Source organism: Mustela erminea, chromosome 21 (assembly GCF_009829155.1).
Source record: "Mustela erminea isolate mMusErm1 chromosome 21, mMusErm1.Pri, whole genome shotgun sequence".
Taxonomy (NCBI): Eukaryota; Metazoa; Chordata; class Mammalia; order Carnivora; family Mustelidae; genus Mustela; species Mustela erminea.
In genome coordinates, this window is record NC_045634.1 from 39522161 (window position 1) to 39541416 (window position 19256).

Consider the following 19256-nt stretch of genomic DNA (forward strand, 5'->3'; position numbering starts at 1 on the left):
CGAAGCTGCGACCCACAGACTCTTCCAAAATTCCACCAACTGGGACGCCTTGCTGGCTCCATTGGCTGAGCATCTGACTCTTGCTCTGGGCTCAGGGCATGACCTTGGAGTCAAGGGACTGAGCCCGCATCAGGCTCGTTGCCCCAGAGCCCGCTGGCGCTCTCCCCCTCCACCCCTGCCGGCGGCCAGTGCGCGCCCATCTCTCTCTCTCTCTCGCTCGCTCTCTCTCTCTCAAATAAATACATCTTTAAAAAGAACTCTAACTGGCCATCTACACTGCAGCAAACACATTTACCAATTCAAACACGAGTGTATGGTGACCGGCTAGAGCCCAGACACTTCACAAGAGGAAACCCCCAAATCACTACCACGCCGACTGTGTTGTACCAGGGGTCGGAAGGCGCACCCTGCAGTGCTGCGGGTCTGCCGAGACGGCAGGACAGGAGGACAGGTGTATCACGCGCCGGCGATTCCAGCAGAAGCAGCCTGTCTGCTTCGAGAACTGTGGGCACCAGAAGCATGAGGAAACCGTGACATTTAGCTGAGAAACCGAGCTACCGCCAAGAACCGCCGGCCCGGCTTCTGCCGCGCACTCTCCCTTTCCTCCCCGACAGCGTCTGTGGGATCCATGTGTCTAAATTTAAGACCAGAGAAAAAAGTTCTTAAGAACAACACAGCTGTTGTGTTACTGTTATGTTCTGTTGTTGCAGATGGTTCTTTAAATCTAGGTGTTTATTTTGTTACGTAAGGAGGGATCCATTCGTCCTGGGAGCGAAAGTCGTCAGAGGAAGGAAGCGGGTCTGCACACCCTGGAGGAAGGTCTGCGTCTAACACACTCACGCAGCAGGTGCACACGTGTTCCAGAGTGGGGACCGTGCAGTGGGGGTCTGGGCGTCGCCTGCAGCAGGGGACACACCGGAGGGGTGGCCGCTGTGGGGAGAAGGCCCCAGCCAGCAGGTGCACAGGCCGACTTGAGAGATAACGGCCATCATCACAAACACACTGATTATCATTCTCTAAGCAGCTCCTGGGTCTGGCAACTCACCCCAGCGTGGAGGAAGGAGAAATTGTAATTCCAGGCTCACATGAGGGACGCCTGAGGCTCGTGGGAAGAGCTGGCTGGAAGCACCCGGAAACTGCACAGAATGACGACGCCCAAGGGGGTGCCGCCGCTCGCTCTGCAGAGCCACTAGACGTGCCGCCCGGCCATGGGCAGGCACGCCAGGGAGGCGAGTGTGAACGCCACGACCAGCACGGCTCTGCGTGCCAGTTACCTGTGCTAGCGAGTGAAGGGGCGAGGGGCCGCGGGGGGAGGGCAGCCGTGAGAGCAGACGCGGACCCGAGAGCCAGGGCCCGGCCGCCCTTCAACGAGGCTTTGACTTTCCACCGATTTCTCCCAGAATGTGCCCAACCCCAGACGCTGGCTCCTAGATTTAAGAAGTGATATTTAAACAGAAGCAGGAGACATTCTAAGGAGCTAAAGAAAAACTGAAATATTTAAAATAGTGGCTAATCTCTTAAGCCAGTTCCTTATGTCATTTAACTATTCAGTTGCGCTGTGAACCAAGTTCAGCATGGGCTCTCGGCCTGATCAGAGAGCCGGTCCTCCTCGGGGTGCATGTGCGCCCGCACGCACACACCAGACACACAACCAAGTACACACTCACACAGGCACCAGAGACACCGTGAGACACATACAGACACACATGCTCAGAGATACACACTCACACTCATAGACACATTCACACTCACACACACCCCCAATACACACAGGACACACAGGCACCATCCTGCTCCCAGGATTACGCTCACACAAACACACACAGACACACAGACACTCTCACAGACACACATGGACACACATGGACACACTCGCACACACACACTTGGACACCCACACACACAAGGAACACTGAACATCACGGCCATGTTTGACTTTATGAAGTCTCAGTCTCAAAGTTAAGTGTTTTGAGAAATAAAGCAGAGCACATTTGCACACTTGGGAAGACACTACAAATACAACCATCGGGATAAGAGCGGTCTACCCTGTGCAGCTGGAAAACTCAGGCAACAGCGGCAACATGACCCCAACGCTGTTTCTGGAACCTGCTCTTTCTTTACAGAGATTTGGTCGAGGAGGACAAATCTTTTTTTTTTTTAAGGCAAAAAGATCCAACTCCCCGAAAGAAATATAAGTTAAAATGCAGGTAAGCTGCCCACAGCGAGGGAACGGACAACTGTCCTTTTATGTTGTTTTAAACTAGAAATAGTTGGTTCCCACAACAATGTCCTGAATACCAGGTTCGTGGTGCTGGGAAACAAGACACACACTCCTCAGCCTGGATCCGCCCCGAATCTCTTCGGAGATTCTTCCTGAGACGGGAGTGCTTTGTCCCGTCCTGTCCGTCTTTCCTCCAGCTCGTCTGTTTGCCTTCAAAGCGCGCAGACCGAAGCACTGCGTCCCGCACCTGCTGGGCTCTGTCTCTAAACCCTTCTCGTGTCCCGCACGCAGCGCTCCCCGACAGCGTTCCTGCCCCTTCCTCAGCCTGGGCTCCTGGATTCCAGCCAAGACGGAGCTCTTTGGGGGCACAGGTTCAAAACGACGGCATATAACGGCACCCTGAGACGGTGCTTGTGTCCTCGCCAGCCTGAGTGTCTGCAGGTGGTTAATTCTCGCTGGAACTTCACACTCATGACTCCTATCCTTCCGCTATTCAGTTCCTAACGAGGACGACATCTTAATTGTGTGTATATGTGTCACTGTGCGGAAATTAAGATTACGCATCCAGGTCCTACTAAGGAATCATCAGCTTCAATAAACAATTTTTTCCACTGCTTTAAAAATGGTAAAGGAGCTAAGCCTGTGACATTCTGAAAATAGACATAGATAAAATACACAGATAAAAGAGGAAAAACTTACACTTTGCAACGTTTTCCTGGAAATGTAGAAATTTTGTTCAAATTCATGTAAAACAAACTCTCCAATGATGAGAGCCAAGCATGAGATTACACGACACGTCCATATTGTGGCGACACAGTGATGGCCCCCGCGATGCCCATAGTGAAACCCAGAATCTGCCAACGCAGCACCTCGAATGGAAAAGGGACTTTGCCTATGGGATTAAGGGCTCCGGTGCAGGGACCATCCCGAGATAACCACATGCGTCCACGAGAGCAGAGACGGTTTCCTGGCTCCCAGGACCACAGATGAGCGTGCCGCCAACAGCCACGGACTGGGGAATGCACGTGGGCCTCTCTGGGAGCTGGGAAAGGCCAGGAGCCGCCAGAAGGAACCAGCACTGCAGACCTCTCGACGTCAGCCCAGTGAGACTGTGCTAGACGCCTGACCGACCTAGGTCAGGTCTTTTGGCTCTAAGACCAAAAATTCATGTTGTTTAAGCCAACACGTTTGTGGTCATTTGTTATAGAAACAAAGTTGAATTCTCTCAGGACAAGGGCCTAGGATGCCTCTGCTAGCACTGTGCGTCCCCGAAACTTCTATGAGTGATCTGGCCAGATCAACGCTCCTGACACCACCAGAGATCAGCACTCATTACATACGTGTCACCAGAAAACGGCGACGCACCATCAACGCCGTAAGAAGTACCAGCACCCGTACCCGGCGAATCCCAGTCCTGCTGGCGGCAGCTAGAGCACGCCAGTCCAACATGTGACTGGTCTTGCGTCCACGCTGACTTCGAAGTCAGATTAACACACTCATTACAACGGTGTGCAATGGTGGACTGAGCGGCTGTCATTCAAGGAACGGACGTCAGGGGGAAGGCCCATGTCCGGGAGACCATCCTGTGCCCACTCCTCCACCCTCAATGACCACATAGCACTTCCACGGTGGCACTCTTCCCGAAAGCTAAGCCAGGCACCACCCTCCAGGGACCGTGCACAGCTCTACCTCCCCCAGGATACGTTTGCACACAGACGAGCCACAATCATACAGAAAATATAAAAAGCGAACATTGTCAGGTGTGCAGTCTACGTGTGAGGACAAACTTTTTGTAAAACCTGTACTGAAATGTGTGCTGAAAATCCTTAAAATCTTCCCCTCTTTTAAAACATTTTAAGCTCACAAATGTGTTCTAATAGAGTAATTAGCTGAACAGAGGTGCTCTGTCCAGGCGTCATTCGCATTAACAGAGAAGGGGACATCACCGGCACCTGATGCCCATACCATGGTAGACTCCACCGCTATAAAAATATGTAATAATATTTTAATATTATTAAAATATTTTAATATTTTTAAAATATTTTAATATTTTTAAAATATTTTTAATATTTTAATATTATTAAAATATTATTACATATTTTTATAGACAAGGAAAGTTGTCCTAATATACTGCAGTGATTTGTTAAAACATCTGTTATAAAAATAATTGGTATAATAATTTTATTAATACAAATTGTGTGTATCTACAGATAAGGACCTAGGAAAATAGAAAAACGAAACCAAAATGTCAATAATGACCATCTCTGAATCTTTTATTTATGCTCATTTTCCCATGGTAAGATATGCTATTCGCATGGTTTTTAAAAAGCCGACAAATAAAAGACTGTTCGATTATAGGGGCACCTGGGTGGCTCAGTCACTGGGCGTCTGCCTTCAGCTGAGATCATGACCCGGGACCCTGGGATGGAGCCCCGCATCATCCCTGCTCAGCAGGAAGCCTGCTTCTCCCTCTCCCACTCCCCCTGCTTGTGTTCCCTCTCTCGCTGTCTCTGTCAAATAAAAAAATAAAATCTTTTTTAAAAATTTGCAGTTTCGGTGTTCACAATTTCTACAAGTAAATCTCTGAATTAGCTAGCTAGAAGGTAGTCTCACAAATAATTTGTACAATTTATCCTTAACACATAGGTACTTGCTTAACTAAAAAAGTTGAAATATTTACTAACACAATCACTAGCTACTCATCATGCGTGTCCGAAGTCCCTGCAGGTAAACGTGATCTGACCGCGAGAAAGGAGACACGGGCTGACGACCCACAGCCCGCACTGGAAGACGGCAAAGGGAGACAGGAGAGGAACACGCTCTGCGGCGGCCAAGGGAGAGTCACGGACGAATCACAGCCAAAACCCAGGTTTCCAACTGCCAGGCAGGGGCGGGACACCCGTTCACGCCAGGCCTCCATGCACCCCGCAAGGCCAGGAACTGGATTCTCCGCCAACAGACAGGCGATACGAGGACCCCCCTGGCTTTCTGGCTAATTAGGGAGAAAGGAAAGGAAGCAGCAGTCGGTTTAGTTCGTAAGAAATTAAACCAAGTTGAATTCACACATTTAATAAAGAAAAAGGCGTTTGGGTTTGTCAAAGTTAACGAGAACCTGCACTAAAAACCAATGACGCTGCCCAGTGGAAAGGAATCGGCTTTACAAGGGGCTGCTTCTGGCGTCGGCAGACAGGCCCACACGTGGTGCTGCTCTGTTCCTCACCCTGTGTAAAGTTCGTCTCGAGCGACGCAGACCTGTTCGCCGCTACCCGGAGGAGAGGGAATTCTCCTTCGCAAAATAACCCGGATTTCCACATTCCAAGTTACTGCGGCTTGATGCAGCAGCAGCAGCAAGAACACTTCCTACAATTTCTCTTACTGTCAACGAGACGAACCTCAAAACGCAGCCTGTTCTCGTCCCGGTCTGAGCACCCGAGAGCCGTGAACTCTGCTCGGAGTCCGGCCTGAGGGCGGCACCACAGCCAGAACTGGGCCATGTGCACAGAGCCACGGTATCGGCGAAAAGATGAGCATCGAACGACTCCAGTGGGCTGCTTCAGAAACGTGCCGCCATCCCAAACAATCCAACGTGCATTTTCCAAATGGTCCATATGAACGAATCTGCATGCAGACCATTGACTGTCCTAAGGGCTCCTGCGCAGAAACTCCTCCTACCAGAGAGGAACAGTTTATCGAGATTATATCATCACCTTGGCCTGTGTGCTCAGACCCTCGAGGATACAGAAGGAGGACAGACTAGATCATGAGAGCAAAGCAAGCTTCCTCACCTCGACTCCTGACATATGGACCGTGTCACTCCTCGGGGCGGGGCGGGGTGATTAGTGGAATCATGGCCTCGACCCACCAGATGCCGGCAGAGCCCTCATGCGGCCGTACAAACAAAGGAGAAACTGTCTGGACCTTCTAACACCCACTGGCTACGGGGGCAAACCGCCCCCTGGAGAAGGAGTGATATGGAGGTGACCCACGTCTCTCCACGGACAGAACAGAGAAGCTGAGGGAGACGGGATCCAGGTGGACCTTGAGAGTCTGCCTTCGGCTCAGGTCAGGATCCCGGGGTCCTGGGATGGAGCCCCACGTTGGGCTCCCTGCTCAGCGCGACGCCTGCTGCTCTGCCTACTTGTGCTCACCTGTCTAATACCTGAATAAGATCTTTTAAAAGAGAGAGAGAGACGGAATCCAGGTGGGAAAAGGCATCTTCCTTTGGCTCCCGTTCCTTCCCCAAATCCATATAAAGGTCCGTGGTGGGAGAGAAGGGAGTACATCCCCAACACAGCAGGAAAACAAGAACACCCTCCTACAGCAAGATCATTACGGAGACTCTGAGAGAAGACAACGGATGGAGCCGAGTGACCGAGTGGAGGCCGAGCACGGCTCGTCGGGCAGCCCGTCCTGGCCAGTGCAGGGCCAGTCCCACGGAGGGGCGGGGAAGAAGGGCTTCTGACAGCTCCTACCCCACGGAGCCCGAAGGAAGGACTGTGTTCTTCCCATGAATTAACCACCTCAAGACTGTTTATGGAAACACAAAAAACTCCTGCACCAACAAGGTAGAATGCCTGGGGACACTTAGATCCTTAAACACACGCCTGTTCGAGAGGGAGCGTCTCGGGCAGCCGCCTGCAGCTCTGACTGCTAGAAAACATGAATCGAGGCAAATCAACACCAAAGTAAGAAGAAGAAAGGAAATAATCAGACCCAAACAGGTATCAGAGAAACAGACAATAAAAAACAACACCGATAATCCATGGCAACAAAAGCTGGTTCAGGTTGATCATTAAAATCGACAAACCTGACTAATGAAGAAAAAAGGAGAGAAAATTCAAATCCAGGGCACCCAGACCAGAGAAACAGGTCCTTGGATCCTGAAAGCTAAGGGGTTTCTGAGCAACCGGAAAATGTCAGGTGTTTCTCAGTGGGGCGGGCGGGGACGAGCTTCCCTCAGCGACCCTCGGCAACCACGGCCAGGAGACAAGGCCGGGCTCACGGGGGAGGGACGGCCCATTCCGGAGGCCAGAGGTGGGGGAAGCGGCTGAATGTCCCCCACACCCAGGACCGCCCGGCCCCCAAGGATTACGCCGTTCAGAACTGAGGGACACCTTCCGCACGGCTCCCCAAGGGGAGAATTCTGCCCTCCTGAGGCAGAACCCGACAGGGGCCTCCAGGTGCCTCCGCTGCCGGCCGTGGGCGCCAGGCCCATGACAGAGGCGGCAGCAGTAGGGGTCCTGGGGGAGGCCGGAGCCATGGCTGCTCCCTCAGCTCTGCAGTCCCCTTCGGGATCAAGCATCTTCCCATTATGGGGAGCTGCATCTCGTAGGGGGAGCTGGGGGTGTGGGTGGGCGGCTGGCAGGCTCCGGTGACGGCCTCCCTGGGGGGCTGCCCCGCACCTCAGCCACTCGCCACGTGGTGAAAGGCTCCTCCCCAAGGACAAACACCCAACTGTCACCACTGACACACTGTCCCTAGAGCTGCCCCAACTGTGGAGGGGAGAGGCAGTGGTCGGTCCCTGGCGCCCAGCAGTCTGCCTGAGCTCCGGGCCGGGAAGCGGCCTCAGGGTGGGCTCCGCTGACGCAGCGCCGAGGGGGACTGTAACACAGAAAGCCAGGCTGGCTCGGTCAGACGGGCACGGGACTCTCGCTCTCAGAGTCACAGGTCAAGCCCCACGCTGGGTACAGATGACTTAAATCAATAAGTAAACTTAAAAAAATAAAAAAACACTAAAAGTTAAGGCAATTAAAAATTAAACAAAAGGGACAGTTTGTCTTCTGCCTCCCCGAAGGCTCTCACATAGACGGACGTCCAGCCAAGGGCAACCGTGTTCCCAGCTGTGGGGAAGTCAGTGCCGCCTCCTGAGAAGACCAAGGAGGCCGAGCAGGTGTCGGCGAACAGAGATGTGCACGTGTGAGGGGCCCCGAGGGACACACCAGGGGACGCAGGAGACAGGAGCAGCTCTGAAGGGTCCACGTGAAATCTTACCACGCTCATCCCCACAAATCTGTCCCGGAGATACGAGAACTCCGGACGTGTCCTCTGTCACCCTGAACCACTGGAGCAAAGGCGTCCGTGTGTGGGGGCCGCGGCACCGGGAGGGGAGGTCACAGCCTGCGTCACCCGTGTTCGCAGGCAGGGAGCGGGGTCCCAGCCCGCGGGGCCTTCCTGAGCACCCGGCTCTGGGTGTTCCGGGAACGTGCGGCAGTGACACGTGCGTGTCCTGCTCCGCTGCGAGCGGCTCCGTGTCCCCAGCTCGCATGCTCCCACCACGACGCCACATGACAGCCTCCGAAGGCCACCGTAACGGAACGAGAGCACAGCCACTCCGCTCAGCGGTTCCCGTCCCAGCCTCCACGGGCCCGCGCACACACTGGGCACACCCCCCACGGCCGGCGGCCAGCGGCGGAGACCCCGCCGACCCCCTCGCCCCCGCCACGTCCTCCAGCACGGCAGAGCCATAGGCATGGTGCCTCCGAGCGGTCAGCGCGGCGTCCAGACGCCAGAGCCCCTCCCCGCCCGCGTCCCCACCGCCGGCCCGCGGGACATGGGGAGCACAGAAGGGACATTACCTGAGCAGTCCCCATCGTGGCTGGGCTGGGACAGGCCGAGGGTGTCCAGCGGCAGGTGCTGTGAAGCCGCACGGGGCTCAGGGCCGTGCCTCACGTGGTGCCAGAGCCTACGGTGAGGAATGGACAGAAATGGGGAAGATATGATAAAAAAAATAAGAATAATAAGCAACCTCCCCCCATGGAAAAGAAAACACGTGGAATGCAGATAGAAAACATGAGTCCGCATGATATTAGAGCCACTGGGAGCCGGGCTTTGGCAGAGACCCCGTCTGCACCAAGCAAGGCCAGGTCGGTTTAACACCCTGAAACATGGTGTCTATTCGCGCAGACCTATGTCCCCGGGGCAGGAAAGAGGTCACTTCTGCAGCAGGGCAGGATGAGGCGAGACATCACCTCCCACCTTCAGACCCCGGAACCGGAGAGAAGTGAAAGCAGTGACTCTGAGCCAGGGCTGCGGCTTCCCGGAGAGGCCGCGCGTGGGGCGGTATTCGTGGCCGGGGCCGGCCCTGCGGTCCGGGAACCCAGGGCGGCACCAGGCTGTGAGCTCGCTCTCCGTGCAGGGTAGACCGCACGGGAGGCTGCGGAAACGGGGTGGAGGGGAGGTGCCAGGCCATCGTCCTGACCCGTCCTAAGCCTCCCGGGAAGCCAGCACCCAGCACGGCACCCCGTCAGCCACGTGCGGCAGGGGGTCTCCTCCAGGAGGCGGTTGGTAGCATCAGGCGGGGAAGACGTGAAACGCTTTGTTCCGACGGGGCAGCTGCCGTCCCAGAATGCGAACCCAGTCCGTTCACGCGCCCTCGGAAACCGCCCTCAGGCTCAGCAACTTTCCGCGAAGGCCTAAGGCCCCCACGCAGCGCGGGGCTGCCGGAACGCCCTCCGTCCCCAGAGTCTCTGGCCAGCCCCGTCACCGGAGGCCACGCACTTCCTTTCAAACGCACGAGCCTCCTAAGGTAGGACAGCAGCTGTGTCTCCCGTGGGCGAGCGTGAGCAGCAGCCCTGACGGTGAGGCACACACGCCCCGAAGGCGCTCGCCGGTTCCCGACCCCGATAGCAACCTGCCGCAACGGTCACCTAAGCTGCGGGTGTGTTTCCAGGCATGTCCTCCCGAAACACCCAGAGCAACAGCCCCCTTCTCACTGCATGACTCACAACCGGAACCAGGACTGCTCCTGCGTTTCCCTCCTGAAGACTCACACGGACCCTGCAAACCCCTTCCTGGCGGGCACCTGGGTTGTCTCCGGTTCTTCCCGACGCCTGAGAACTCCGCACATTTCCGTATGTTTCTCAGTGAGTTTGTGCAGAACACACTTGTGGGAGTGGCCTTAGCGGTCACAGGACACGCGTGTGCACCGCACCCACCGGGTCTGCAGTGGGTCTGCACTGGAAGGAGTGTCCCCACTGTTCTCGCGGATCCGGAGGAGCTCGCGGTAGGACTCCTGACCAGATGTGCTCCCACGCAGACCGCCTGTTCCACACACGTGTCTGCTTCTTTGGGGGAGTTTCTAATGACTGTGTAGCACCCCGTATACACTCCAGACCCGTCTGCGGCGTCCGCTGCCACCCTCCTCCTGCTTCCCATGCCCTTACGTCCTCAGTGGTGGCTCTCACAAGTCAGACGGGCTTAGTAGGGTTCATGTGCCAATCGATCACTCCCTTCTGTAAGGGCTTCTGTTACTAGAACCACCTTCCCCATTCCACAATTCAAAAAATACATTCAAGGGGCGCCTGGGTGGCTCAGTGGGTTCAAGCCTCTGCCTTCGGCTCAGGTCATGATCCCAGGGTCCTCGGGCCGTTGGGCTCTCTGCTCAGCGGGGGGCCTGTTTCCCCACCTCCCTCTGCCTGCCTCTCTGCCTGCTTGTGATCTCTGTCTGTCAAATAAATAAGTAAAATCTTAAAAAAAAATGCATTTAACTAAATTTTGTTATACCATTTGTACGACTATCTCTAATGACGAATCTGTAAATTTGAGCTGAAAGTAGAGATTTTCCCTCCGATGGCTCACCGACTGTCCCGATAAATAGGTTTGCTGAATAATCCATTTTTTCCCACCAATCTGAAAATGCCATTCGTGCAGAAAAGACTGCGCTACGGGTCACTTTACCCCCAGGAGCATGGGGACACCTGCTTCTCTATAGGAGACCAGAACTCTCACCGTTCAGGCTGTCTTCAAAACTTTTTTTTATTATTTTTATTTATGTATTTGACAGACAGAGATCACAAGCAGGCAGAGAGGCAGGCAGAGGCAGAGGGAGAAGCAGGCTCCCCGCTGAGCAGAGAGCCCGATGCGGGGCTCGATCCCAGGACCCTGAGATCATGACCTGAGCCGAAGGCAGAGGCTTAACCCACTGAGCCACCCAGGTGCCCCCAAAACTCTTTCTTAGACAATTCTAAAACTTACTCTTCTGCCTCAACGTTATCATCCCTTAATCAAATCCCCATTGCCCACCTTCGGTGCCCCCCGCACAGGAGTGTGACTGAAACTGTATCACACACTCACACACACACACTCGTGCACCTGACGTGAAGCGACAGGTTTTAATACTGAACGTGCCGTTCAAGGGTCTCTCCAGCCCTCCCCAGCACTCGGTAACGTTTTCTGTCCCTTATAAGGATCCCATCGTTTGGGGGTTTCTCCCCTATAGACTTTATCCTGTTTTCTCCCACGGTGTCCTGTAGGGCTCCTCCTCCTGAGAATGAACGCGTTTGGCCGTCACATACGGGACAGCTCATGATATTTATTCACTGACCTTCTACTTGTTCTATGTCTCCATGTTCCTACTTACCCAGTAGACTTTGCAGGGCCTCTTCCTTTTTCCACTGGACATTTCTAACATCTCCTGTCTTTTACTTTCCCACGTAACCTTAACTGGAGACCCCAGAATCACGGGGGCCAGCGGTGAGCGCGCGGGTGTCGCCACTGTGATCCACAGTTTAGCACCCCCGGCCACGACTCTGCTTGCTGTGGGGTTTCTGGTTAGATGCCGAAGCCTGGTCAGGAAGTGCCCTGCCGTGACGCGTAGACGTTCAGCCTAAGCCGCGGCTCTGGAGCTCCAGGACGCTCAGGGTCTCCCGACACAAGCATGTGTGCGCTGTTCGCCCAACGGGTTCGTCTTACCCTGACTACACCAGAGGCTGTTCCTGAACCTCTTCCACTTACGGACAAAGCCCATGTGCTTATGTTAAACACAACTAGATGCAATTTGCTAGGATTTGGTTTATGGAATTTATATTTCTATTCTTAAGTGAAATCAGCCTTTTTTCTGCTCTAATAACAAGTTTGGGAATTACTCATTAAAAGAGAGTGATGGTTAAACTCCGAAATAGTTTGGACAACGCACAATCATCAACTCAGAAACTGGTGCAGAATTTACCTATAAAACTGATCCTGTAGCTTTCATAAAAGTACATCTCAGAAAATTTTTAATTTTAATTTTCTCATGGTTACTGAAACGTTCTAGCTTTTGTTGAATCAACTTACGTCACTTACATTCACCAAAAAACCGAATCATCTCATCTCCATTTTCAAATCTCTCAGTAAAAATGTCTGCAGATTATACAGCCCTTTAGCCACTTGTGACTCTATCACAAACTTTATCCCTAATTCTTTTTTTTTAATTTTTTATTTTTTATAAACATATATTTTTATCCCCAGGGGTACAGATCTGTGAATCACCAGGTTTACACACTTCACAGCACTCACCAAAGTACATACTCTCCCCAATGTCCATAACCCCACCCCCCTCTCCTGACCCCCCTCACCCCAGCAACCCTCAGTTTGTTTTGTGATATTAAGAGTCACTTATGGTTTGTCTCCCTCCCAATCCCATCTTGTTTCATTGATTCTTCTCCTACCCACTTAAGCCCCCATGTTGCATCACCACTTCCTCATATCAGGGAGATCATATGATAGTTGTCTTTCTCTGCTTGACTTATTTCGCTAAGCGTGATACGCTCTAGTTCCATCCATGTTCTCCCAAATGCCAAGATTTCATTTCTTTTGATGGCTGCATAGTATTCCATTGTGTATATATACCACATCTTCTTGATCCATTCATCTGTTGATGGGCATCTAGGTTCTTTCCATAGTTTGGCTATTGTGGACATTGCTGCTATAAACATTCGGGTGCACATGCCCCTCCGGATCACTACGTTTGTATCTTTAGGGTAAATACCCAGTAGTGCAATTGCTGGGTTATAGGGTAGCTCTATTTTCAACACTTTGAGGAACCTCCATGCTGTTTTCCAGAGTGGCTGCACCAGCTTGCATTCCCACCAACAGTGTAGGAGGGTTCCCCTTTTTCCGCATCCTCGCCAGCATCTGTCATTTCCTGACTTGTTGATTTTAGCCATTCTGACTGGTGTGAGGTGATATCTCATTGTGGTTTTGATTTGTATTTCCCTGATGCCGACTGATATGGAGCACTTTTTCATGTGTCTGTTGGCCATCTGGATGTCTTCTTTGCAGAAATGTCTGTTCATGTCCTCTGCCCATTTCTTGATTGGATTCTTTGTTCTTTGGGTGTTGAGTTTGCTAAGTTCTTTATAGATTTTGGACACTAGACCTTTATCTGATATGTCGTTTGCAAATATCTTCTCCCATTCTGTCAGTTGTCTTTTGATTTTGTTAACTGCTTCCTTTGCTGTGCAAAAGCTTTTGATCTTGATGAAATCCCAATAGTTCATTTTTGCCCTTGCTTCCCTTGCCTTTGGCCAGGTTCCTAGGAAGATGTTGATGCGGCTGGGGTCGAAGAGGTTGCTGCCTGTGTTCTCCTCAAGGATTTTGATGGATTCCTGTCTCACATTGAGGTCCTTTATCCATTTTGAGTCTATTTTTGTGTGTGGTGTAAGGAAATGGTCCAATTTCGTTTTTCTGCATGTGGCCGTCCAATTTTCCCAGCACCATTTATTGAAGAGGCTGTCTTTTTTCCATTGGACATTCTTTCCTGCTTTGTCGAAGATTAGTTGACCATAGAGTTGAGGGCCTATTTCTGGGCCCTCGATTCTGTTCCATTGATCTATGTGTCTGTTTTTGTGCCAGTACCATGCTGTCTTGATGATGACAGCTTTGTAATAGAGCTTGAAGTCCAGAATTGTGATGCCACCAATGTTGGCTTTCTTTTTCAATATCCCTTTGGCTATTCGAGGTCTTTTCTGGTTCCATATAAATTTTAGAATTATTTGTTCCATTTCTTTGAAAAAGATGGATGGTACTTTGATAGGAATTGCATTAAATGTGTAGATTGCTTTAGGTAGCATAGATATTTTCACAGTATTTATTCTTCTAATCCAGGAGCATGGAACATTTTTCCATTTCTTTGTGTCTTCCTCAATTTCTTTCATGAGTACTTCATAATTTTCTGAGTATAGATTCTGTGCCTCTTTGGTTAGGTTTATTCCTAGGTATCTAATGGTTTTGGGTGCAATTGTAAATAGGATTGACTCCTTAATTTCTCTTTCTTCTGTCTTGTTGTTGGTGTAGAGAAATGCAACTGATTTCTGTGCATTGATTTTATATCCTGACACTTTACTGAATTCCTGGACAAGTTCTAGCAGTTTTGGAGTGGAGTCTTTTGGGTTTTCCACATATTGTATCATATCATCTGCGAAGAGTGATAATTTGACTTCTTCTTTGCCGATTTGGATGCCTTTAATTTCCTTTTGTTGTCTGATTGCTGAGGCTAGGACTTCTAGTACTATGTTGAATAGCAGTGGTGATAATGGACATCCCTGCCGTGTTCCTGACCTTAGCGGAAAAGCTTTCAGTTTTTCTCCATTGAGAATGATATTTGCGGTGGGTTTTTCATAGATGGCTTTGATGATATTGAGGCATGTGCCCTCTATCCCTACACTTTGAAGAGTTTTGATCAAGAAAGGATGCTGTACTTTGTCAAATGCTTTTTCAGCATCTATTGAGAGTATCTTATGGTTCTTGTTCTTTCTCTTGTTGATGTGTTGTATCACACTGACTGATTTGCGGATGTTGAACCAACCTTGCAGCCCTGGAATAAATCCCACTTGGTCGTGCTGAAAAATCCTTTTAATGTCCTAATTCTTTACATTCTTAAATTTTCTCTTCATTGTCTTTACGAGGCTTGCACAATTTGGCTATCTGCAAGACATTTTTTAATGTTGTTTGTGGTTGTTGTTGAATACTGAATCCTTTGTTATATGTTTTATGGGAGTGTAATTAACATATGTTCTTTAAACATGAAGAATCCACGTTGTAGCTCATCTGACCTGAATAAACAGAGTATTTGTTTTTATGTCTGAGTTTCGCCCACCTATGTTTATTGTGATTACTGATAAACTAGGACTTCCATTGCCCTGAGAGTTCACATTTAATGTTTTTCTTTGTACTTTTTTATTCCTCACTGCCTTATATAGGATTTTTCACTAGATAGGATTTTTCCTTAAATAGGATTTTTTGGTGCCTATATTTTATTTCTCCCTCAACAGTTTTAACATATGCAAGTATACACATATTTTCCTAGCAAAGTCATTAATCAATATGTCTAATATCCTCTTGAAGACAAGAACAACTTGGGATGCTCACACGCAGCTCCAAGTCCACAACGCCCTCCCCACAGCGCAGCTGCTCTGACATTACTGCTGTGTGGATACCAAAGGAAAATGTATCACTTATTCTAAAATCAATACTTATAAATAAATGTGTCCTTGATCTCTTGACTAGCATCCTTCTGAGTTCATTATTCCTCATGCTCAAAAATATCCTGGTTTTCATTCGACATGGTCTCTGTGTGGTAAACTGTCAAGCTCTTTGTGTGTCTGAAAAGGTCCTTCTTTTCCTGTCAACGCTGAATGACAGACAAGGTAAAGAATCCAAAAAAATCCAACAGACAGCCTCAGGGACATATTGTTACTTTGAGCAATTTCTCATTAGTCTATAAGCAATTCCTGTTCTCTTCATAGACTGCTCAGCATTCTGTCTTTACCCTGGTCCCGCTGTGTTGTACGAGTATGGGTCACGATGGGCCTCTTATCTTCACTCTGGCCTAGCAGCAGGTGATAGAATGTTTCTGTACCCACCTTTTTTACTTGAGTTTTTACTTAAATTCCAGATAGTTAATATACAGTGTAATATTAGTTTCATATGTACAATACAGTGAATCAACACTTCCGAGCATCACCTGGTGCTCAGCAGGACAGGTGCCCTCCTTCGGCCCCACCACCACCACCCCCCACCTCACCTCTGGGACCATCAGTGTATTCTCTGTAGTTAAGAATATGTTTCTTGCTTTGCCTTTTTTTCCTTGCGCTCATTTGTTTCTTTTTTTAAAATTTTTTAAAAATTTATTTTCAGCATAACAGTATTCATTGTTTTTGCACCACACCCAGTGCTCCATGCCATATGCGCCCTCCATAATACCCACCACCTGGCTCCCCCAACCTCCCACCCCCCGCCCCTTCAAAACCCTCAGATTGTTTTACAGAGTCTATAGTCTCTCATGGTTCATCTCCCCTTCTAATTTCCCTCAACTCCCTTCTCCTCTCCATCTCCCCTTGTCCTCCATGCTATTTGTTATGCTCCACAAGTAAGTGAAACCATATGATAGCTGACTCTCTCTGCTTGACTTATTTCACTCAGCAGAATCTCTTCAAGTCCCGTCCATGTTGCTACAAAAGTTGGGTATTCGTCCTTTCTGATGGAGGCATCATACTCCATAGTGTATATGGACCACATCTTCCTTATCCATTCGTCTGTTGAAAGACATCTTTGTTCTTTACACACTTTGGCAACCATGTCCATTGCTGCTACAAACATTGGGGTACAGATGGCCCTTCTTTTCACTCCATCTGTATCTTTGGGGTAAATACCCAGGAGTGCAATTGCAGGGTCATAGGGAAGCTCTCTTCTTAATTTCTTGAGGAATCTCCACACTGTTCTCCAAAGTGGCTGCACCAACTTGCATTCCCACCAACAGTGTAAGAGGGTTCCCCTTTCTCCACATCCCCTCCAACACATGTTGTTTCCTGTCTTGCTAATTTTGGCCATTCTAACTGGTATAAGGTGATATCTCAATGTGGTTTTAATTTGAATCTCCCTGAGGGCTAGAGATGATGAACATTTTTTCATGTGTCTGATAGCCATTTGTATGTCTTCATTGGAGAAGTATCTGTTCATATCTTCTGCCCATTGTTTGATATGATTGTCTGTTTTGTGTGTGTTGAGTTTGAGGAGTTCTTTATAGATCCTGGATATCAACCTTTTGTGTGTACTGTCATTTGCAAATATCTTCTCCCATTCCATGGGTTGCCTCTTTGTTTTCTTGACTGTTTCCTTTGCTCTGCAGAAGCTTTTGATTTTGATGAAGTCTCAAAAGTTTACTTTTGCTTTTGTTTCCTTTGCCTTTGGAGACATATCTTGAAAGAAGTTGCTGTGGCTGATATCGAAGAGGTTACTGCCTATGCTCTCCTCTAGGATTCTGATAGATTCCTGTCTCATATTGAGGTCTTTTATGGTTCAACATTCGCAAATCAATCAATGTGATAGAACAAATTACGATGAGAAGAGAAAGGAACCACATGGTCCTCTCAATCGATGCAGAAAAAGCATTTGACAAAATCCAGCATCCGTTCCTGATTAAAACGCTTCAAAGTATAGGGATAGAGGGAACATTCCTGAATTTCATCAAATCTGTCTATGAAAGACCCACAGCAAATATCATCCTCAATGGGAAAAAGCTCACAGCCTTCCCGTTGAGATCAGGAACACGACAAGGATGCCCACTCTCACCACTCTTGTTCAACATAGTATTAGAAGTCCTAGCAACAGCAGACAACAAAGAGAAATAAAAGGTATCCAAATTGGCAATGAAGAAGTCAAACTCTCTCTCTTCGCAGATGACATGATTCTTTATATGGAAAACCCAAAAGACTCCACCTCTATACTACTAGAACTCATACAACAATTCAGCAATGTGGCAGGATACAAAGTCAATGTACAGAAATCAGTGGCTTTCTTATACACTAACAATGAAAATACAGAAAGGGAAATTAGAGAATTGATTCCATTTACTATAGGACCAAGAACCATAAGATACCGGGGAATAAACCTAACCAAAGAGGTAAAGGATCTGTACTTGAGGAACTACAGAACACTCATGAAAGAAATTGAAGAAGACACAAAAAGATGGAAGACCATTCCATGCTCTTGGATCGGAAGAATAAACATTGTTAAAATGTCTGTACTGCCTAGAGCAATCTATACTTTTAATGCCATTCCGATCAAAATTCCACCAGTATTCTTCAAAGAGATGGAGCAAATAATCCAAAAATTTGTATGGAATCAGAAGAGACCCCGAATCGCTAAGGAAATGTTGAAAAACAAAAATAAATCTGAGGGAATCACATTACCTGATTTCAAGCTTTACTACAAAGCTGTGATCACCAAGACAGCATGGTACTGGCATAAAAACAGACACATAGACCAGTGGAACAGAGTAGAGAGCCCAGATATGGACCCTCAACTCTATGGTCAAATAATCTTCGACAAAACAGGAAAAAATATACAGTGGAAAAAAGACAGTCTCTTCAATAAATGGTGCTGGGAAAACTGGACAGTTATATGTAGAAGAATGAAACTTGACCATTCTCTTACACCGTACACAAAGATAACCTCAAAATGGAAAATTTTTTAAAAATTTTATTCGCTAATTTATTTATTTATTTATTTTCATTAGCATATAATATATTACTAGCCCCAGGGGTACAGGTCTGTGAATCGTCAGGTTTCCACACTTCCCAGCACTGACCATATCACATATACTCCCCAGTGTCCATAACCCAACCACCCTCTCCCTACCCGCCTCCCCGCGGCAACCCTCAGTTTGTTTTGTGAGATTAAGAGTTTCTTATGCTTTGTCTCCCTCCCAATCCCATCTTGTTTCATTTTTTCCTTCCCTACATCCCAAGCCCCCATGCTGCCTCTCAAATTCCTCATATCACTGAGATCATATGATAATAGTCTTTCTCTGATTGACTTATTTCGCTCAGCATAATACTCTCTAGTTCCATCCATGTTGCTGCAAATGGCAAGATTTCATTTCTTTTGATGGCTGCATAGTATTCCACTGTATATATATACCACCAATTCTTTTTTTTTAATATTTTATTTATTTATTTGACAGAGAGAGATCACAAGTAGGCAGAGAGGCAGGCAGAGAGAGAGGGGGAAGCAGGCTCCCTGCTGAGCAGAGAGCCCGATGGCGGGACTCGATCCCAGCACCCTGAGATCATGACCTGAGCCGAAGGCAGCGGCTTAACCCACTGAGCCACCCAGGTACCCTATACCACCTCTTCTTTATTCATTCATCTGTCGATGGACATCTAGGTTCTTTCCAAAGTTTGGATCTTGTGGACATTGCTGCTATGAACATTCGGGTGCATGCGCCCCTTCAGATAACTACATTTGTATCTTTAGGGTAAATACCCAGTAGTGC

At 48.9% G+C, this 19256-nt stretch overlaps 1 protein-coding gene across 3 annotated transcripts in view; it reads right to left on the bottom strand.

Moving 5' to 3' along the window:
• Nucleotides 1-19256, bottom strand: part of DLGAP2 (DLG associated protein 2) — a 779475-nt gene that overhangs the window by 682632 nt on the left and 77587 nt on the right. The window contains exon 2 of one of the 3 annotated variants that reach the window (XM_032329110.1): nucleotides 8797-8903. The exons of the other annotated variants lie outside the window; for them this stretch is intronic. Coding sequence (XP_032185001.1) covers nucleotides 8797-8811 — 15 coding nt within the window. The 5' untranslated portion in view covers nucleotides 8812-8903. The remainder of the gene's footprint in view (nucleotides 1-8796; nucleotides 8904-19256) is intronic. 3 annotated transcript variants of the gene reach the window in all.